A 23440-nucleotide genomic window follows, 5' to 3' on the forward strand; every position below is an offset into this window, starting at 1 on the left:
CCTTTGTGTCTATATTGAATAAAAACATTCATTTAAAGTAGTCGTGAAGTTTTCCGGTTTTCTACTTGTGTGTGTTTTCTTTAAAGATTTTTATTTATTTGACACACAGAGAGAGATCGCACGTAGGCAGAGAGGCAGGCAGAGAAAGAGGGGAAGCAGGCTCCCTGCTGAGCAGAGAGCCCGATGTGGGGCTCGATCCCAGGACCCTGAGATCATGACCTGAGCAGAAGGCAGAGTTTTTAACTCACTGAGTCACCCAGGCGCCCCTCTACTTGTGTTTTGATATAACAGCTCAAAACTTTGAGTTGTCTTTTTTTTTTTTCTTCCTTCCTTCTTCCCTCCCTTTTTTTTTTCCTTTCCTTTCGTTCCTTTGGCAGCCCTCCAGTATAGTCTCAAATACTTTTCTAACCTCTATAATACTTGCAACCATTGTCACTGCTACAGCAGCCAAGTTTAGGAGACTTAATTTCTTAGACTCTTGATACTTCAGGTGGTTGTGATGCCAGTGGATTACTAAAATCCCTCTTTTTGCCTGCCTGGGGGTTATTCCTACACTCATGCTCTCACATGTAAACTCTATGCCACAAACTTTTCTTGAAAATGTTTCCTGGGACCATTCCTTATAGGCAAAAGTATTCCTGTCACATTCCAACTAGTAAATAAAAACCACTCTGAGTACTTAAAATAGCAAATTCAACTTAGGAACATGGTTACAAGGTAACAGAAATGCTAAGGAGATGGAGAAGCAAACCACAGAACAACAATATCAGGAAGTCACTCCCACATGTAGAGGCAAAAAGGAGCAGCAGTATTAAAGGAACCTGGGGCCAGGGAACCTGGCAGGAGCTGAAGCCACAGAGGAACCATAGTCATTGCTGGAGACGTAGCTGCTGCCAGAGATGCTGCCCAAACTGCACATACGGCAGGAGGCAGTAAAATATCTTGGCTTATCCCCACCTCCTCGCTCTGTGCTTTAATCTCCAGCCAGTGCCGGAGGTCAATACCCCTGTGATACTGATTGGAACATCAGAAGATTTGGGAAGAGATCCGAGCGCAAAAAGACATGCAAAAAAACAAATGTGGTTGCCCTTTCTAGAACTGAGTCTTTTGCTCCGGCGGAGAAACTATTTTTCTTTCCACCTCAGAACAGACTCACTGTCCACACAGAACAAAAGCCACTGCCCAGTGAGAAGTGCCTCAGGCTCCATGTGGGCAGTCTACCGATGATAAAGCTATTAGAGGGTGAAAACTGACCAACGATGCATTAGGATATTTACTAGGGCAAAAAAATTGAGGATAAACAGACATTTATGTACAGAAATGAAGGAAATAAAATAGGATTAATTTGGCAAATCATTAAATTATTGATAGAACACAATGTGATTGAGATCCAAACAAATGGTACTTCCAGACCAAGGAGGTTGAAAATATTCTTAGGGCACAGAGACTGTGTCCATTTAACTCATTTCACCTGACATGAGGCATGGCATCATGGGGAGATGGTGAATGATTTCACATTATGTTGGGAAATTGTTCTTCCTGATGGAGAGTGAATGGCTGTAGGTAATTACACGAAATTCGGACACAAGGAGATTTTGTCAACAAACATTTATTGATACTGAAATGTACTCAGTGATTAGTTTTCCAGTTGAAATCATAGAAGCCAACGTGGTTTGTTAAAACTAAGCTGGACACATCACAAGTTTGTTTTTTAAACCAATCAGAGCTAAGTGAGTAGGGGGTAAGGCTAGATAACATGTCTTTAATGGTATATGCCTGTGACTTTGTCTCTTGTGTTGGACATAATTAGTAATAAGAATGCTGTAAGCGAATTTTTTTTGATTTGTACATTTCTATTTTCCACAACTGACTAATTCAAACCAGCACGTGAGACACATGGGATGAGCAAAAAAGTCTAAATTATCCACAGGTTTGAATATTGGCTCCTTGAGGGATAAACTGTGTTAGAAATACAAATTCCAGAATGCCTAATTTCTAAGGGAATTGTCTCCCCCTTGCCTTTTTTTTTTTTTTAAATTTCAGATTGTATAAATACCAATGGCATTTGTTACAAAGAGATTCTTCAGAATTTTTCTTTGTTACACTCTGTACAACATTGTCATGATTGGATTTTTTTTTTATAGCTCAGACTTACATTGACATCTGAACAAGTTGTTAAATAATCTTTTCCAATTAGGTTATTCTTTCCAAAGTATTTTAGTTCCAGGAAAATTTTAATTCTGATGTCTAAATAGGTTAATGTGTTTTATTTTACAAAAATATATGTAGAATCACAGCCCTTTTAGAATTAGAAGAAGCCTTAAAGATTCTGTCATTTTAATGTCATTATTTTATAGATGAGAACACACACCAAGGACATTTAGTAATTTTTCTAGAAGCACATGTGTTGTTAATGACAGATCTAGGTCAGAAATCCATTTCTTTTCAGATAATCTAAGAAAGCATTCTTTGTTTCATTATACAATAAGACTGCATTTTTTTGAACATGTTATATAATTCTGGTTCATGATCATGAATAGCTGCAAACGTCATATAGCCTTTTTTTTTTTTTTAAGATTTTTTATTTATTTGACAGAGGGAGAGAGATCACAAGCAGGCAGAGCAGCAGGCGGGGGTGGGGGGGTGGGAAGCAGGCTCCCCGCTGAGCAGAGAGTCCGGCGTGGGACTAGATCCCAGGACCCCAGATCATGACCTGGGCCAAAGGCAGAGGTTTAACACACTGAACCACCCAGGTGCCCCATATAGTCTTTTTTTAATCCTTAAGAAAAACAAGATTGTGCTGTGAAGTGTGTAAACCTGGCAACTCACAGACCTGTACCCCTGGGGCTAATAATACATTATATGTTAATAAAAAATTAAAAATTAAAAAAAAAAAAAGAAAAACAAGACTGTTTTTTGCAGGAGGTAACTCATTCCTTACTGTTCTTAGCTTCAGGTTATTTGCACATAAATTCTTCAGTTCAGTCATCTCATAAACTATTTTCTCCTTGTCTATATTAAATTCCTTCCAAAAAATTTCAGCTTTTTCTTCTGTCTCCCTCTCTCAAATGGAAGGAAGCCTGGGTGGCTCAGTTGGTTGAGCAGCTGCCTTCAGCTCGGGTCATGATCCCAGCGTCCTGGGATCGAGTCCCGCATCGGGCTCCTTGCTCGGCAGAGAGCCTGCTTCTCCCTCTGCCTCTGCCTGCCTCTCTGTCTGCCTGTGCTCGCTCGCTCTCCCTCTCTCTCTCACAGATAAATAAATAAAAAAATCTTTAAAAAAAAAAAAAAAGGAAGCCTTTTTAAATCTTGGTTATTTGGTATGGAACTCTTATCATCTTTGGATTTGTAGTTTAATGTACTGTAACATACAGGAACCAGAAAAGTAAAACTGTGAAGCCACATATCAATGCTCTTATAAGTAGGACCTTTTTAAACAACAACAACAACAACAACAAAACAAAACCATGGGAGACACATTTAAGAGGCATGATTTGTCCTAAGCCAATGAGAATAAAGCTTCTGGGCGCCTTATTGCACGGACCACCTTCCAAAGCTCTGAGATGAATCCTAACTAACATTCATCTTGACAGAAGTTTTTGCAAATTTTAAAAGGTAAGCTATTTTAATGACAAGCATATAAAAATACTCTCTCCTTCACTCAGATATCCCCTCCACCACACTTTCCTTTGCGGGTTGGTAAGAATCAAGCTATCTACCAGATACATATAGTTTGGATTTACATTCAGCGGGATATATTCATACCTCCATATATAATTAAGTATTCATGTCCTAGGGAACAAATGGTGTCTAGGAATACTGCAACCCCTCACGATGTTGTGTCAAGAGGGGCTGAGAACGTATTACTCTATGAACAGAACCTACCTGTCCTACCACCAAATAGGAGAAAGGAAAGAAACATGTTTGAAATGTACTAAAGATAAAACAAAGATAAAAGTGCCAGTTGTTGGAAGAGTAGTATGTTATATTATACATATGGCTTGAGCAGGTAGTGAATACAAATTTGCATGATTTTTCTGAATTTTGTGTTTATGTTCATCACCTTTACAAAATTTGTTGGGATTTCTCATACATACTCTAAATACTCACTCTCATAACTTAGTATGATTTTTGTTTCTTCTTAAAAAGCTCCCCTCTGCGCAACTTTTATGGGATTCAGATCCTAGATCAGCCCTTGGGTGATTAGCTTGCCAAAGTTAATCATTTCTGCCTTCAGGACCGCTGGATCCTGGCTCACTCCAGGAGCTAGAGTCAGCAGGGCTGGGGCAGGAAAGACCCTATTATGAGGAACTGAAGAAGTCAAAACAGTTACAAACTTCTTGGGGAAGCACAATAAAAAGTTCAGCATCAAAGCAGTTGAATTCTACTGATAAGTCTAAGGGCATTATCATGGGGCCAGGAAACAGACAAGGTCAGAAGCTTCACAGGCCCAAACATACAGCAGAGAGCAGTAAGCAGGGGTTGCATCTGAGAATATTTCCTTGAAAAAGTTGGCTTTTTAAAGACATGTTTTTATGAATGGGAACTGCCTAATAGGAAGGTAGTTGGCTTATCTCAAGTAGTCAACATGGACACTATACCCACTGTTAAGCATTCAGGCTAAAGAATTTAAAATCCATATGACTTCAAGACCATAGCCCCAAGAGATTAGAATCATTACTTCATTTTGTTTGTATGAATGTTATTAGCCTATATAGGTGATCTGTAGAAAAAGTAGATGGGAGAAAAAAAAAAACAGGTTACATACACATACACACACAGTAAGTTCTGAGGTTCCAGGAGCTGAGAAACATTAATTTCTGAGGTTCCAGGAGCCGAGAGATTTCTACTGCTCCATTTTCATAGGATTTGGAGGAAGAATAAAATGGGAATTATTCCAGTTGGCTAAGAAATTTTTAAAATAGTCTCACTGCAAATACCTTCACTTTAAAGGGTAGTGTGGTGGTCTAAGACTCTTTCCTTGGTTAAATCTGGGTTTGAATCTGGCTCTGTCACTTGTAGTCAAGTTCCCTGGGCAAGGACTTAACTGATTTCCTAAATTCCCTAAATTACTAAAAATAAGGTTAATAAGAAGAAAAACATACTATTTCCTTAGTGATAAATGATTTATATATGTTATTTAATTGCTGTAACAATTGTTTGGAGTAGTTACTTTTAATATCTTCATTTGACAGGTGGACACACTGAGACTTAAAGAGGCTGAGGAAATTGTCCAAGGACTTCCAGCTTCTAAGTAGCATCATTAAAAATGAAATCTGCAGGGGCGCCTGGGTGGCTCAATGGGTTAAAGCCTCTGCCTTCAGCTCAGGTCACGATCCCAGGGTCCTGGGATCGAGCCCCGCATCGGGCCCTCTACTTCGCAGGGAGCCTGCTTCCTCCTCTCTCTCTGCCTGTCTCTCTGCCTACTTGCGATCTCTGTCAAATAAATAAATAAAATTTAAAAAAAAATGAAATCGGTATGGTTTTTATAATGCTCACTGCCTCCCAAATAATGCTGTCTACATGTTGCTATTTGCAAGAATTCTTTAAATTCATGCAATGCTCATGATATAGAGGAGTTTTAATAAATATCAGTTCCTTCTCTTTGTATCTATACAGTACTATTAATTTTCTCAAAGCAATTTACATTTATTTTATTTGATCGTTATGCTACTGATAAGGAAACTGACTAGATGATATCAACAAATTATGACTGGATCTGATCCTAGGTCCTAGGGTTTCTCACTTCACATTTTTCACTTTCTCGTCTCCAAACCAGTCCAAATGTGTTAAGAAGAGACTCATTTTTAATTTCTCTTGGGTCCTCCCTCCCTTTTTTAAGCCCTTTTTTTAAGCTGTAGGCAGAAAGGATTTTTTTTTTTTTTAAATAAATGAATGAGCGCCTTGATGTTACAGAACCTGATAGCACACATTTAAAGTGATTACTCTCTGTTCTTTGGGAACATCAGGGCAGGAAGGCCACAGTCAACCAGACATTCCCTCGCCTTGCAATGACAAGCCTTAATGGAATCTGGCCTGCAGAGTGTCTGGGCTCTGTGCGAGGCTGGTGTCAGATCAAGTGCAAGCAAGTTCGGGAAAGCGCAGTCTTTATGACATCGTGTAACTCAAACAGTCCTTCAAGGCGCCACCCACCTTTTCCAGGGGGAATCTGCTGAAGTGATTCTCTTGGAAACAGTGTGGAAGGGGGTGTGTGTGTGTTAAGTTATGTGCTTTTGTATGTGGACGGGTGAGTGGGTGGAGATGGAAGGGGGGTTGGTGAGGGAGATGAGAAACAAAGATGGAAAAAACAACCACCACTGCCACCAAAATATTCTGCTCAAGGATGAGGGAGTACACCCTACAGCTGTTCGCACTGTTCAGCATATTCTGCATATTTACATATACCAAGTATTTCCAAACAGCCTTGTGTTTGTTTTAAAATCCCACATGAAGATGTCTGGTAAAGCTGTCACTCGAAAGCTTATTTTCTTGGTGATGTTTACAAAACTGTTTTAAAAATTCTGTGTATACATCATAGACCAAGCGGAAGAGTTATCTGTCGTTACCAACTTTATAATCTAGACTAATCCATCTACGCATCGGACAACATTCAGAGAACACCCAAGTTCTAAGGCAGAGAAAACACTGGTTGGTTGAAGACAACTTCTTTTTTTAATTATTTTTTGGTTTAATACAAAATGAAACACAGAACATCACCCAGTGATACTCTGTCTTGAAGCCACCAAAGTGTGATATTCTTAACTACTATTGATTCTAATCTTTGATTTAGAAATATTTTGTTTTTAGGGTTTTTTTTGCTTGGTGCTTTTTTGGTGTGTTTCTCGTTTTTTGTTTTGTAGGAAAAATGCTTAATAGTGGCTGTATTTCTCATATAGCCATTTTCTTTAGGAAATATAAAAACACAAAACCACACATAACCCATTTGAAAAAAATTAAGAAACTTCCAGCAGAAGGAATGGGGTTGTTTAAAAAGTTTTATTTTCCTTTTAGCAAGATCCACAAGAAAAGGATAGAGTGTCGTGTTTAAAGGGGAACAGATTTTGTATTTTTTGGCAAGATAATAAATCCTCTGTTGCTATATTTGGCTCTCTGCAAACAGTGTGTTTTACAAGTGCAAAGCAAAGATCCATGCTGGTGTCCTTCATTCAGCCACAGCCAAACTTGGTGTGGAAAGTAAGACGGTTGTACTTGAGTGTTGTTTCGAAGACCGTCTAGCTCATTTACTGATCAACAACATTGCAGAGTACAGGTACCTACTTTACACATTAAATGCATCAAAACATGTTTGCTTTCCATCACAGTTGTTCCACTGCTTAACTGGTAACAGATGGAATGATTCAATCTGAACAAAAATGTAAAAGCTTTACTGTGTCAGTGTGGTCATATATAGATATTTCTGTCATATGTGTATAAGCAGGTCAAATGAGAAGGTTGGAGACTTAGGGCATCACAGGATGATCACACGCCCCCCCCCCCAAAAGGAAGCAAAACAATTAAATGGTAGTTGATTATCCCCAGAGAAAACACACTTCAGCTAGGAAGAATCTGCACCAGATGTCCTGCTCTCCACCCCCCGAATGCTTGGTCTGACATAAATACCGCATAGCCCTTTAGATTCCAAGGCACTATAATAACCGCGTGAAATGTTTGAAGTAACAACAGAAATTCCCTTCATATGCCATTATTTAAGTGAAGGAAGATGAATCCTCCACAAATGACCATTGTAAACATGGAATAAGCCTTGCTAGTTTCAGTGATACACTAAGTACTCTCAGGTTACAGAGCTGATGAAAAAATATATCGAAATCTACTACTAATTGTGGTGGTAGAATAATGCCCCTTTCAAAAAAATCTCACATCCTAATCCTTAGGACCTGTGAATGTCACCTTACATTTAAGAACTTTGCAGATGTAATTAAATTAAGAACCTTGAGATGACGAGGCTATGCAGGCAGATTCAGTATAATTACAAAGGTCTTTACACATGTGAGAGAGGCACAAAAGAGAGGGTCAGAGTGATGCCATGTGAGAAGGACTTGACCAGTAGCTGATGGCTTAGAAGATGGAGGAAGGGGGCCATTAGTCAAGGACTCTAAAAGCTTGGAACAAGGAAAGAGACTCTCCCTTAGAGCTTCCAGAAGGAATGCAGCTGACACTTTGATTTCAGCCTGAGGGCAGTGCCGAATGTCGGACCTACAGGCTGGTTAAGATAAGAAATGTGTTGTTTGAAGCCATTAAGTTTGTGGTGATTTTTTACAGTGGCCACAGAAAACGCATAACACTAATCTCGTTTAAATATGGCTAACAGTTAAGAATGCGAAATTATCTCACCTAATATGTTGGAGAGCCTACTGATTCAAACACTTATTTCTAGACTTTTGCACTTCTAAATGAAAGATCCATTTAAGAAGAAAGTAGAGTCCAATGCAGGAAAACTCCAGCTTCCTTCAAAAATTCTTAGAATTTTCCTTTCCAGGTGCAGTTGTTTAGTGCCAATGAATTGTTAGGAAAGTTTCTTTTTTTGTTTGTTTTTTGGATTTTTTCATAATACTTATATCAAGTTCTGTAACCAAGAAGTGTAAAAACAAAGCAACAAAATGCATTTCTCATAGTCAATGATAATTTTGAAGCACTGTACTAAATTCATTCACAAGCTTCCTGCTGTTATATAACTAACAAAGCCCATTTCACTTGCCCTTCCATTATAAACACTTCGCTTCTAACCCACTCCTCACTGTAACAATTAGATTCCCTGGCCTTAGAAATTAACCTCATAAAACAAAAAAACAAAAAAACTAAAATGTTTTAATTTCCAAAGATATTTATAAATTGTTTAATCGTATAAGAAGAAAACAGAGCTTTAGTTAATTGTCAAGAAATGCAGACCAAACCAAAATGCTAACTTAAAATACAAACATTAAATTCACATTAAATTATTTATTGAACATATTGAAGATAACATTGCTTTTACTTACAAAGTCCTCCACCATCTTTTATCACTGACATATTATGCGACCAGCATTTGAAGAATGAACAGAAATACAAAAATGTCTCTTTCCCGAACCCCAGAAAAAGAACAGAAAAAAAAATTAATATTTTTTAATTAGTTTGTGACGCCAAAAGTTTTATGAACTTTGTAAATTAAGACTGACAACATGGGCAAGATTACTTAATTTGTCTTTCTAGAAATGTAAAATTAAGATAGAATAAAATTGCTCATCAAACTATCAAGTCTGGAATTTTATTGTACTTCAATGGTGCAGGATAATATTTCTATTAATAGTTTTCAGTTTACTTAATCAAGTGACAAATATAAAGTCTTCCACATTATTTCTTATAAAAGTTATTTCACCTTCCTAGATTTATATGATAAAAATTAATCTGTTTTCCCTTTCAACATAAGCATTTTAAAATGATACAAAGAATTCACATGGAAACTTTTCCCTATACTGTATATCCAGAAAAATGTATGGAATAGTCTTTTTAAATCATATATAATATCCAAGATTGTAAATAACCTAAGGAATTAAATCATGTGTGTAAATAATCATTATTAATTTCTGCCCTAGCCACAGCATAAAAAAATGTACATCTCTATTAGTATAAAGAGATATCATTAGAAAAGTTCACATCTTATGCATACACTAAACAAAAATCTCCTAAAGAATCTTATATTCTAAAAGAGCTATTCTTACGTCAAAATTTAGTAGTCCAGAAATTGTTAAAAAAAGAAGCTAATTGACAGTAACCTGCCCTTTCTAGAAGGTATCATAATTTACTTATATAATGGAACTGGTAAATTACACTTAATCCAATTAGTATTTCCTGGAACTTTAGAAGGAGATTCAGATAAATTTATTGAATCTAATTAATTTGCAATTTCAAGTGAATACTTGTTTGATCAATTATTTGAAACTATACAAATATTTTTCAAACAAACAATAAAGGATAATGGACAATAAAGGAAATAAGAAAATCAGGATATTTTAATAATAATGGCTATTTCTATGTTTTGGAAAAGTGTATAGGGTGAAATTCCCAGAGTGCACTAAAAGAAAAAAGCCCGCTGAAAAATTCCGAAAGTCTGTTCTGTGCCCAATGTCCATGACCAAGTTACCAAGGTAATTAACATTTTGAAGCTCTTGAGACTGAGGTCTTCCTAGAGGGTCCACCCATACCCCAATCTTCAATCATCCACTTTTGTGCAGCTTATCTATTTGTCTTCCACACACGTTTTTTAACTAAAACTATAACCCGATTTTTTGAAAATGACTTTAATAAGAGTTTTAATACTTTAATAAGAGATTTAAAGAGCTCTTAGGCCATGTTTTCAGAGAATAAATTTCAATTTCTCAAAGAAGCTTTAAATTTTCTGAAAGACATGTCTTTTATCCTGGAGGAAAGAAAACACAAAACGAAGCGAAACTGGGTTCTGAAGATCCTATATATGAAAATCAGCAGGCGGATTTCAGTCTTGGTCTCATACAGTTTCTGCTTTTCTGCTGTCCTTATGTCTGTTGTGAAGGTGATCAATCACAGGGATTCTAACTGCCATCAATACTCCTTTGTAACTGCAATGGTTCAAGTGAACTCTTTCCATCTTCAATAACTGACACAGTGTCAACATCTGCTTCCAATAAAATTGTTTCTTTTTTCTCAAGCAGAGTAAATCTGCTGAGATTGTAAAGGGATTTTTTTCCCTCCCCTTTTCATGCAAACGATTTTTTTCCATCATATTTTGCAATTTTTCCTCCAAGGCAAGTTAAAAAAAAAAAAAAAAGAATAACTTCAAAAGAGGTTTTTATTCCAGGTGCTAAAGAAGCCAAAATAGAACTGAAAAAAATATAAATTTTGGTGATTTAGTAAAGATGTTGCCTTAATATGAGAGAAAATAATACATAGGATCCTGGATGAATAGGATTTTGGAAATGTAAGAAAACTCACAGTTGGATCTACACACCACTAAAAGGTTAATTTATTTTCCTTCATAAGTGACACACTAAAGTAACAGAAATAATTAAGAAATTTACATTTTATCTTCAACAAATAGTAGTGGACAAGATTCTCTTGCAACAATTTGTGATGAAAAAGCAGTCATATATCTATCTGATTGCTGCAGAAGTGGATATGGGAAGTATAAAGAAGGGACATCTGGGAGCTCAATTTTATGACTTACTTAATTGACAGACATTTGTGGTACACTGTGGTGCTTACTGAATGAACATTTACTATGAGACAGAGATGACTGATGATAGACAGATAGATAGATACACAGATAGATAGATAGAAAGATATGATTTTCAGACTCCACAGCCTGCCACTTAGGTACTGTTATCTCACTTTGCTCATAAGATAAATAAAACCCAAATCACACATACCTAATTGTCCAAGCCAGAATTCAGACAATGACCTAACGCACAAGTCAATGCTCTTTTCCATGAATTCATTTTGCTTCTCTATTCATTCCTCAGTCAACACTCCAATATATAAATTTTCCTTTTCCACCACTAATGCCATTGCCCCATTGACTTAATTTGGCAATATTATGTAACAAAGGGACACTCGTTAAGAAATAGAATTTAGTTTCTTGAAATACTGTTTCTGATTGCAACTTCAAATGACAAATGTAACATTAAACCAGATAGCCAATGCAAAAACTGGATAGATCCTGGCTGTTCTACAGGTCTTAGCATAGGAATATGATTTCCAAAATGAATAATGAGCTCCGCAAGGGCATGTTTTATACCAGTGACTAAAATTTGTCTTTTTTTAAGTTTTTTTATAAAGTTAAAAGAATTCCTTAAATTATTTGCAACCCACTGGTTCTCATTTGCAAAATGTAGAGCAACCCTGGCCATTTTTGCTTAAAATAATAATGTAAATAATTTAAAGAGGACAGAGAAAGAAAAAAAATGCAGATGAAAGTTCAGAGGGGATGGTTAACCTTCTTAAGAAGAAACACTGGTTTGTAAAATATTTAGATGCTCTTTTCAAATAAACAGTGAGGGACAAAATAGCCTGTTGAGATCTAACTTAACACTTTTATGTTGTTCCTTAACTCATGTTGGTTTATAGCGGTCGAAGTTTTGACTCGATGTCAAATAAATGAGATGATTTAATAGGGTCTAGCTCAAAGGCCTTTAAAAACCTTGAAAGAAGTCTAATTTTTAAAGTAGTCAAAGGTGGAGTGGTTCCAAATGAATGGGGAAGAAAGTTGGTAGCCCTCAGTGAAGCAGGTTAGAAGCCTCTAAGTTCAACAGCATCATTGTGATGTGCGAAGAGCACACCCAGAGAGTGATAGCATTTTAAACTTAAATTCAGAATATCACGTTAAATTACAACTCATCCTCTTTTACTTAAGGTGGTGTAGGTAATATGATCGTAACAAGGGGGTACCAGTCAAAAAAACAAAACAAAACAGAACACCAAGGGGATGCCAGACAATGATAGAGACATGCACTCTCTTTTTACTTGGACTTTGATCCATTCCTTGCCTGTTTAAGGATCTAATCCTTGCAGTATGTCAACAATGCCTTTTCTTAACAGGAGGCCTCACTTACAAATCTTTCCTGGATACAGCAGAATTCAGATCTCCAACTTTTCTTGGACCCCAGAGCCAAGGAACCTTTCATACTGTAGTTATCAGGAGTGGCACAGAACACAGTCCAAATTCAGGGTGTAGCTATACACTTGTCTCTCACTCCTTGAATTCAGTACAATGGCGAGTAAGGAAAGGAGCAGAGAGTTAACACTTTTCTTCTCCCTTAATTGGGAAAATCCAATTGAATGAACTGAATGAGCTGGAGTACAATGCTATTCTAAGAGAAACTGCAAAGGAAATTAATAGGTTCCAAGAGAAGGGGAGGAAAATAAATAATTCCCAGGGAGTCATCCCCTCGGAACTGCATGAATACTTGACTTTGAAAACTCCGGAGGACACAAGAGGAAACGAATTTTACAGATTCATTTAACTTCATGCTCCACATATTGGGCAAAGCACATATAACTGTAACAAATCAAACTATAGATCAAAATATAGATAATTTAACCAAACCACTCCCTAGAAATCCAAGTTCTTATCATTTGTAATATGATTTATAAGTCGAAAATTCCTTAAGTTTTGACCTCACATTCGGTAAAAATAAGCACATTGTGTTAAGGAGAGTTTGGTTAAGAAGAAGCAACTTATGATAACAATATCAGAGAGTGTACAGATTTATAACTCACCAGAAGCACCAGAAAGAAAATCAATGCAAAAAACAGAGATAAGGGAACTACTTTAAATATCTATAAGAGCCCTGCCTAGCTGAGCAGAGGTTGTGCTGCTCTTATAGCTAAAATCTATGTGCACAAGATATACACTATTTAAAGTGGAAAGTGGTATTTCATTAAACACTGTATTTCATATGGGTGAAGACCAGGATGGGGCACATTTGAGAAACTTTTACCAAACTAAAACTTCTATATAACACTTTTTAATGTGACCCATCTCTGGAAGCAGCTAGATGAGAATGGACTTTGCATCAAAAATTCTTCATAACTGCTATTTTTATAATCCTAATATTTTCCTAACAAGGCCTTAATGGTAATTCCAACTTCACCTTATTTAGATCCTGAGGGCCATCCCAAGTTGAATCCTGAGTTTTCAAGGATAAATTTCAAAGAATAGTCAATTTGTAACCCCAATTTAAGTAACTGTGGCATAAATTCCAATTTAAATTTCATTTTGCTCTAAAAAGTTTTCTTAAAAGAGTTCAATCAGCTAAGGCCAGATTTAAACAAACAAGAAAGTCTTGAAAAAAAGATGTTTAAAGTATTACATATATAATATATTATTTTTTAATTTACAATGACGAGTAAAATGATCAGAAATAGTCATTGAATTAAAGGCTTTGTGATGCATCTAGTACCTTCCCAAATATTGTCCCTTGAACATCTCTAGGGAAAAAAAAGTCCACTTAAATATGACCTTAAAAATTGCCATGATTGCATAAATAGAAACAAGGAAACCAAGCCACTGGCAATCAAAGGTAGCAAGGTGTAAATGCATTTTTTTCCCCCAGTAGTTGGATATAAACTGGTTCCATTTATCAAAGTTGGATGGGTTAAAAAGACAACTATATACTCTAAGCAAACTCTCCCTCTGATTTAAAGTTTCTGCAAAACTTAGTCAACTTCCAAGTACTCTTTGGGACAAATCAAAGTAATGAAATATCCTTTCTTAAGTGTGGTCATTAAAACACTTCCTTTTCAAGCTATGCATATAACTCAAAGCTAAGTGAGCTAGCATGGCATTAAATCTTCACTGAGATTTAGTATAAAACAATACTATATTGGCTTGGCTATGGTGCTACTTTTGTAAAAAAGGAGAAACTGTCAAACACTTGAGGTAACCTAGAAAGCACAGAGCATATTACAGACATCTTAAAGACAAGCCTTTTCAACATTTTTGCCAGTGCTTCTCTGAGAGCAAGTTCTTTAAACAGAACTTAACAATTTTTACAATATTAAAAAAAATACATCCCTCAAAAATAGCCCATCAATGCTAAATCAAACTTCCCGTATTTCTACAAAAATAGATACACATAGAGCTACAAAATTGTATTCCTGAAAGAATGAGCATTTTCATTTGTGGTTCATCTTTTCCTGACAAGGTGGTTGGTTCAAAAAGGAAAAAAAAAAATACAAAGGAAATAAAAATTAAACCATGTATCCATAAAAGCAAGACTTAAAAAAGAGTTGCACAGTTGGCAAAGGCTCAGATGAGGGGAAAAAAAAACAAACAAAAATGCTTTTCTTCAATGTCTAGAACCCACTCTGCTTTCTCAAGAAAAGGCTCCCAACCAAAGTCAGCTGGCTGATACTTCCTCTTCTTGCATGTCTATCGTGTCCCACTGCAGAATGGGAAATCCTGGCAGCATCTTTCCCAGTGGGCCCACGGAGTCACACTCCAACCTGACTTGCTAATACTGTGTTTCAGTACCATGGTGATTCCTTGCTCTTGTCTTGATGCTGTAGACCTGGGAAAGGTGAGAGTGAGAAAAACGAAAAGCTTTAATATAGGAAGTACTCAAAAGTGGGCATCATCTACAAGGCATTGGATATAGAAGCCAAAAAGACAATCTAGGCCAGTGTGGGGTACAGACTAAGGATGACCTGATCTCAAAAAAATTCCACGCTTGAGTTCACAATTTTCACAAAGCCAAATAATACAGCAGTGGACAAAGACTCTAGACCAGCGCAGTGCTATTTGGATAGTAGAAGTTCTTCTTCTTTATTTCTTTTGGTATAGTATAAATTCCTTACTGTAGTTTTTTATTTTCTTAGAGTATGAGTGATAATAAGTACAATAAAATAATATAAACAAAACTTTTTATTTCTAATTCCAAAAGGAGCTGATATTTGGAGAAAACAAGTAAAAGTCAATTCTGGGGCTATTTTGGAAATGTAGTCCATGGAAATGTAGTCACCATCCAATATGGTGAGCAATGAGACATGGTTAAAAACTGGATCTAATAGTGTTCAGTAAAATAGATACAGTTGGTTCATAGCTAATAGCACAAAATATTATTTTTATAAATGTACTTATTTTTTCACATCGTCCTCCAGGAAATATTTAAGATGGCTTATAAAAATCTATACTTCATAGCAAGAAAATAAAATTTACAGAGAAGGTTTTAAAAGTAGTAACCAAAGGAAAATAAGTGAACATGTATGAATTCCAACTCAAAGCTAAAGTGATTAAGAAGTTTATCAAACAGAAAATGGAAATTGTGATTCTGATTTGGCTCCAATACAGTCAGTTGACTGATTTCTGAGGTGGACAATTAGCATAGCACCTTCAGCTTATACCTACTTGAAGTCACTTACCTCAGGTTCCTTTATTTTTGGCATAATCATTTAGAAGAGGACAGACAAAGCAATGATTAAAACCAAATACCAAAACATTAAGGAGTGGGTAGAAAAGCAGCATGTCTGCTGCTGTGCGGGTGCTCAGATCGCAGGGTGTTTTCTTTATCCTTGATCTAAAACGGTTGTAAGTCTGGGCTGGATGTCAGAAATGGAATGGTTAAATGAGCCAGTAGGGTTTTAAATTAAAATTGTTACTAAAACAGCTGCAATGATTTCATTTCTTGTCCCTCCAACTTGTCGAAGAATTTTATAAAACAAGGGGTATCATTACAAAACAGACACAATTAGTCAGTCATTGATGGGAAACATTAAGACAATCTACAAAAAGACTACATAAAGGGAGAAAGAACAAAGAGAAAAAGACAAAGCACCTCATAGAACCACAAGTCACCATCTATAACCTACAGCACTTGCATACTGGGGGGAAAAGCAACACTTTCTGAAAAAAAGAGTAGTTTCATCTTAATTTTTGTTTTCTCTTGAGACCAGTATTATGTTTAGATACAGAGTCAACAGTTTTCCTTTCAAAAAAAGAGGAGGAGGAGGAGAAACAGGAGGAAGAAGGGAAGGAAGAAATAAAAGGATTTGGGGTATACCCATTCACTCTAAATTTGCTCTACTCGTTTTCAAATGATTTTGTGGTTAGAATAATTTGTAACCTGACACAGTCTCTGTTTGGTGACTCTTATAATCTAAACCACCTTAACTGACAATTTGCTGACTGCATAAATATTTTTTTCATTATTGAAACGTCTCATCTTCTGTATGACTCAGTATTTCCAACACTTGAAGACCCCATCAATCTATAGAATGTCAGCACGGCAAGTCATGAATAGTGTTGGAATCATCAAGTGGTTTGAGTGTCTTTTTTTTTTCCTCTTAGATAAAGGCAATCCCTAGTTTGCTTTGCAAAGACATATGACTCCTTCAAAATCATGTTAGCCTTTTTCTGCAGACAACTATTGCATTACTTATCATAGCTTATCACATTTTCCAACCAGAATTAACAGAGGGCATTCTCTCCTTATAACTTCATCTCATTGTTTTTGTTTCCAAGTCTTTGAATTACTCTAATGCAAACCTTAAAAAAAAAAAAAAATCAATTCGTCTAAGGCCTCAAATGTATTTTTTTTTTCAAATGTATTAAATAGCTAATGTGGTCCTTGTGGTTTAGCTGCTTCTTGGTGATGGCACAGTCTATCAAACCTTTGCTTTAATTACCAGGTATTTCAAAAATATGCATAAATTTTAAAAGTTAGGCATAGGTAAAACACAAGCAAATGAACAACCACAAACAAAACACCCTACTACTAATAAATTGCAGGAGAGAAGCAGCTAGGATTTTTCTTATTAGACAACTGATGAGGATAGATCAGGATATTTAAGAGTCAGCTGGCATGTTTAGTTTTCTCAGCAAGGGTTGAAGACGACAAAAATCATTGACTGTATGTGGTCTACATACATTTGGGGTTTCCCCAGTCTTTCCTTCCAAAACACAAAATCTACTCTGCTATGTTCTCCTATTCGGGCTTGTTCTGCCTCTCACTTTCCTAACTCAAACCGATAGGAAATTGGTTCGTAACATATACTGAAATCTCCCCACAGGCTGTCTGAAATCACCCATGTTTATCTTCTTGATATCAATAACTCAGTTTTAATTTTATTGTTTAGTCTGTGAGATTTTTAGTAGAAAAGAAAATAAACATCATAAAAATGTCAGTGAACATTTTCTTTCGGCTGAATATGACAGGCACTGTATGAAGTGCTTCTCATGAAATATTTCATGTAATGCTCCCAACCATGCTACAATAATATTTATTTTACAAATGAGAAAATTAAGACTAAGAGAAATTATGCAACTATTAAGTGGCAGAGCTAGGATTGAAAACAAGGTGGTCTGATGTCGCAGTCAAAGGTCTCAACCACAATGTATATGGCTGCCCCCATATGGACTATATTTGCCAGAGGCTATGTCACTAACCTCTACTACCCACAATTCCCCAAGTCAAAAATCCTTTCATTAAATCTGAAGAAAAAATACGTTTTTAATATTCCTTTTCACACTGTTTAGAAATCACCTGACAACAGAACCAATGTCGGAGTTAAAAATAGAGCTCTTTCAGTAACCTTTTTAAACTATACATCTGTAATGTTTTTTAGCTTTTTAAGGTGCAGTCATTGATTACACAGTTTATTATACTTCATATGAAGACTACTTCAGTTGTGTAATAGGATATTCCACGTTGACTGATATGTTTTGATATATAACCCTCCCCACAGCCACAAAAAAAACCCTTCCCCAGTGTGAACACTGAAGGCACAGGATGGCCATCTGGTTCATGAGGTGTTTTCAGAAATGAGACCAGAGAACAAAAACATCAGATTCTTCGCTTCAGAGTTTGAGTGTCTGGGATTCAGTTAGGAGAAAAGCTTGAATGGAAACACAAGGCCACAGACCAGTTCCTCAATTCAAAGCAGGGAGGGACAGAGAGAGAAAGAAACTCAGTGAGGGTAGGGATCCATTCCACAACCCTGAGATCAGGACATGAGCCTAAATCAAGAGTTAGATGCTCAACCAACTGGGCCACCCAGGTGCCCCAGAAGTTCACCTCTTACAAAAGGCTCTGGAAATAAGGAAGTAAAGATAGCAACGGGGTGTGTCTAAGGATGAAAGATCTGGACACTTCCCGCTCTCATTTCCCTCCACTGTTAGATGTCTTGTGAGAAGATCCTAACATTTTCATGGGACCCCCCAAAAAGATACAAGAGAAAGCTCAGAGAAAATGTTGGTGACCCTGCTGGTGTGTCTGATGTCTGTGATGTGGGTACCCCACAGCAGAAGAAATGGCACCAGCCACCCCAACTGAGAATGTTGGAGGGATCACAATGGCTAGAAGTTGAACCTGACTTAAATGGGTCATTACCTGGAAGGGCGCTGTACAGAGAATGCACTGAGAAACAGAGTGAGGGAGAGGGGGTAGGTATGGAAACAAAGGCCAGGATAGGCAGGAAAAGACAAAATCATGAACCAGCAACCTCTTAGTTAACAGTTTTTATGATACAATGATTCTAGGAATAAAGAGGCAAACCCAAGGAGAGGGTGAGGATGGAATCTGAGAAGAGGTTCCAACTCTAAACTGGACATTGTACTAAACTGAGAGCAATGGAGATATCACTATGTTGGACTGAGTATACTCATCATTAATGAGGTTAAGATTTCTGCTATTGGGTAGAAATAAATAATAATTCAGGTTTCTGAAAAACTATACCCCAGCACATCTGAGCTTTAGAGAAAGTTTGATTGTCAGAGTTATACCCATTAGGAAAGCATGCCCTGCTTCTAAGTCAGCATAATCACTTGACACCACCACTGCCTATAGCTCTTCAGTAAGTTGAACATGCTTCCAATTAATTTTATTGCTGTAGATAAAAGAGGTAATGTGGTAACCGTACACCGGGGAACATGCTGCTGATAAAAAAGAAGAAAACATAAGAACATAAAACCTTGAAGTGTGGGTAGAATATTTTATGACCTGAAAGCCAAGAAATACTTAGATGCATAAATACAGATTTTTCATTTCATAATACTAAGAGTCTAGAAACTTTTTAGGATCAAAATGCTTGCCATTAGAATAAAAAAAGCTGATAGCTTAGTCCTACATTAAAAAAAAAAATCTCCTGTTTCTTCCCTGCTTTAATAAAGGTAAGTCATACTTAAGTATACACAACACTGTGTTGGCTACTGTATCAAAATATCTAACCTTTACCAATAATTCGACATCTAACACTGAAACACTGACAAATGATCACAAAGTGATGCAAGAGACAGTTGTATTATCTTCTCCTACTTTATAAAATTTTCATTGGTAATGATCATACAACTGCATTTGTTTGTCTGAGCCCCAGGGCAATCAGTTTAAATGCTAGTTAAGAACTTCTAAATAAAATCTATGTGGGGATAGCACCTTAACACTAAGTAGGAGAAACACAAAGTAGAGGAAACACAAAGTGGGGGAAAAAATAAGAGTGAGAGCTATCCAATTCAGAAACCATGATTTCATTTCAGGTAAATACTTAAAAAACGTTTAACCACTGTGGACATCTCCCTTCATTCTTTTTAAAAACATCTTTTTTTCAAATTCCAAAGCACCACAGATTTCTTGCTTAATATCCAGTTACAGGGGATTTAGAAAGTATAAGTTCTACCTAAAAGCCCCATCACCATAGAACTCACGAAATATACTTTAGATGGACACACATGCTCGCACCACTATTTATACTATGCTATAGCATGCTTATTTCACCTGCAATATTATCTTGGAAAATGTTTTACTCCACATCAGTACATGTACATGAACCCTTCTGGAGGGATGTAGAATATTTATTCTACCCTGTAGTGTAAATTATCCCATTCTCTATAGATATATATCATTTGGATACACACACGTGTACAAACATACTTGTTACTAATGTGAACATTTTGACAGATAAGACAAATTCCTGAAGATATGTTTGCATAATTGCTGAACCTCAGCATATATGTTCACTTAAATTTGCATATTTCCATATTTCATTTTGGGTGCTAAATGTTTCAGCAAGTTTGTACCAATATTCATCTTATTTTTCACAAATTAAAAGTATCTATTTCAATTTGCATTTCTTTTCACCTTAGTGAAGGTAAATATTCTGTAACTATGACATTTCTTCCTCCGTGTCTTATCTTTGGACAATTTCCTATGCATTTAAGAAAGCAATTTTCTCATTTATTTCTAAGTGCTTTTTGTATAGTAGATAAATAAGGGTTTTTTTTTCATATTTTACAAATATTTTAGCCAGTTTGATGAGCATTAAGCATCTTCAGAGTTAGCACTTCAATGTTGGACAATAATTCTTTTGAAAGTCATCACAAACAAAATTTACTCTTGAACCAGACTGAAGAATAAATTTATTATGACACTTGAATTACAATTACCTTCTTATCATTACAACCCTTGCACACTAAAACAATGGTAAGAGATACTTAACTATGGCAGTGAAATAATTTATTAGCAGAGGGATGTCTCTCTGTATATAAAGATGTTTTCTCCAGGCACATTTAGAAGTGACTGAAAAATTTCCATGTAGTCGTACTGTCAGAAACAATGAGGTGAAAACTGTCTAAATACTTGCTAAAATATATTTAAGTTTGGATTCAGGAGACGAGTAGAAATGGAAAACCCGCTGAACCTCATAGACCATAATTTACTACGTTTTTGTCAGAAGGACAGCACCTGCACACCTGAGGCAACCATTGCAGGTGGTAAGCGGGTCAGTGCCCAGGTGTTTCCGCTGCTCCTGTTTTCCCAGACAGCCCCCCACCCCACCCCGTAGCCTGCCTGCTGCCTGCCCTCTCACCACCTTCCTCCCTCCGAAGCCACAAACTCTCCTACTCACACAATCGCCAGCCATTGCCTTTGGCCATATCCACTTCCTGAGACTCGTGCATGTTAAAATGGCCAGCTAGCAGGGACACTGGCAAGTACTCAAACCCTCAGGATATGGAATTACAAATCTGAACCAGTCATTTTAAAATCGATCTCATGGACAAATACAAAATATCAATTACAGAGTTGGGTAGTTTTGGATCATTGTGGCAATTTACTGCACTCAAAACTTGAAAATCAATTAAGCTCTTAGGTGAGAAACACCGGGGACCAGGAGGGAATATAGACACTGCTCACCAATTCCAAAAGCAGATATACACAACAAAACAAAACAAAAAAAACTTTGAAGACAGAGACAAAGAATAAAGGAAAGACGGAGTGGGGAAGAGTGAAATGAAATACCCTCTGTAATTTCTTCTACAGACTTTCTCCCAGAACTAGAGAGGAGCAAGACCAAAAAATGCTTGAATCACTTTTTGTAACTGAAACCACAAGTTCTAATACTCTCAAGAGATTTTAACTATCCAGACATCTGTTGGATAACAAATGCAGCCAAACATGCATCTTTAAAGAGGTTTCTAGGTTATGCAGTGACAGCTTTATGATCCAGAAAATAGATAATCCAACCAGAGGAAGAGCTAATGTGGATTCATTCCTTACTCATAAAAACATAATTAGGGACACAACACCAACACAGGAAACACCATACCTAGGAGGATGAGTTATTTAAAAAGACTCCAAATTTTTTAAAAACTACTTCAGAACTGCAGAAATATAAATGTCTTTTTCTACCCATTTGATTTAAGTAATCAATCTCTCCATTAAAGCAAAACATATTGGAAAATATTCGGTAAGAATGAGGTATGCGTATCAATCATCTACACTGACATCAGTAATTTCTCATCTTACTTAGATGTGATATAAACACAAGCTCGTTCTGACATTTTCCAGAAGGGATTGTCCCATCCAAGCAAACAGAAATGGGGCTTCAAAGATTCTGAAGATGCCAAGCATCACCTGATACAGTTCAGGCAAAGCAACCATGAAAATAAGCCTTGTAACACATGCTTAGAGTTGACAAAAATTATGAAAGTAAATACATAGTATATCAAGCTGTATCCAAACAAAGAATGGTATGTTTTGCCCCTAACAGTCTCTCATAAGACTTTTTTTGGTCGTCTTTTTGCCAAGGAATTCACAACATGTTGGCCACAGACAACTGTTTGTGAAACCTTATATTGTTGATAAATAGAACAATAAGAATTAGACAGCCTGGAATGGAATAAAAAGAATCTGTAAATTCTGCAAGCTGTATAGAATTTTTGTATGGAATCTTTGCAGCCTATTTGAAAACTGATGTGAAACTGTCTGGGAACAAGTTCTGAAACAGATTTCTTCATTTGAGCTGTTTCTTTTAGAGGTACGCCTATATGTGATATGATATGAGCAAAGTGTTACTGAAGAGATAATTTGTGAACACAAAATACCCTGACCCTGAAATAGGACTTTTAATTCTTTGAGCGGTTCTCCATTAAGAGTCATACTAGAATACCCTGGGAGGGTTTTGTTTTGTTTTGTTTTTCAACCTCTACACCTCTCCTCTCAGAAGAGCACATATGGTTCTCTCAGGAAGACACGGTGTAGTTTGAAAAAATACCCAACTGCCAACCATAACTAGTTGGCGAGGTCTCCATTAAGAAAACAGTCAAAAGCTGATGGGATTTCCTAGTTTTGCTTGCAGTTCTTGGGAAAATATTTCAGAGATCAAAAGATGCTACCCCATTTACAGAGCAATAAATAGAAACTTGTTCACAAAATTAATACTGCAATGGAAAAATGAATCAGTTTTTAGTTCACAACTTTCAAAGATTAGCATATTAATGGAGTTTGGTGAGTCTATCTATACTCTAACTGCCTCATTCTGCTCATAAAATTTCCTTTTGATCTATATGAGTGATGAGGATAAATATCTCAACAGTACTTAATTCCAAGGGGATAGGATCAGTTTTCTAGTATCTTCTCAGTCCATAAGGCAGAGTGCTATAGACAGGAAAACAAAAAAAACAAAAAACTTGTTTAAAAATGTC

At 36.4% G+C, this 23440-nt stretch overlaps 1 protein-coding gene and 1 pseudogene across 6 annotated transcripts in view; both read right to left on the bottom strand.

Moving 5' to 3' along the window:
* Positions 1 to 774: 774 nt before the first annotated feature.
* On the bottom strand, positions 775 to 11876 carry LOC122910027 (annotated as a pseudogene).
* VGLL3 (vestigial like family member 3) overlaps positions 8936 to 23440 on the bottom strand; it is a 47064-nt gene continuing 32559 nt past the window's right edge. For all 6 annotated transcript variants that reach the window (XM_044251160.1, XM_044251159.1, XM_044251164.1 and 3 more), the window contains exon 4: positions 8936 to 15038. In XM_044251160.1, coding sequence (XP_044107095.1) covers positions 14995 to 15038 — 44 coding nt within the window. In that variant the 3' untranslated portion in view covers positions 8936 to 14994. The remainder of the gene's footprint in view (positions 15039 to 23440) is intronic.

Source organism: Neovison vison, chromosome 6, assembly GCF_020171115.1.
Source record: "Neovison vison isolate M4711 chromosome 6, ASM_NN_V1, whole genome shotgun sequence".
Lineage (NCBI taxonomy): Eukaryota > Metazoa > Chordata > Mammalia > Carnivora > Mustelidae > Neogale > Neogale vison.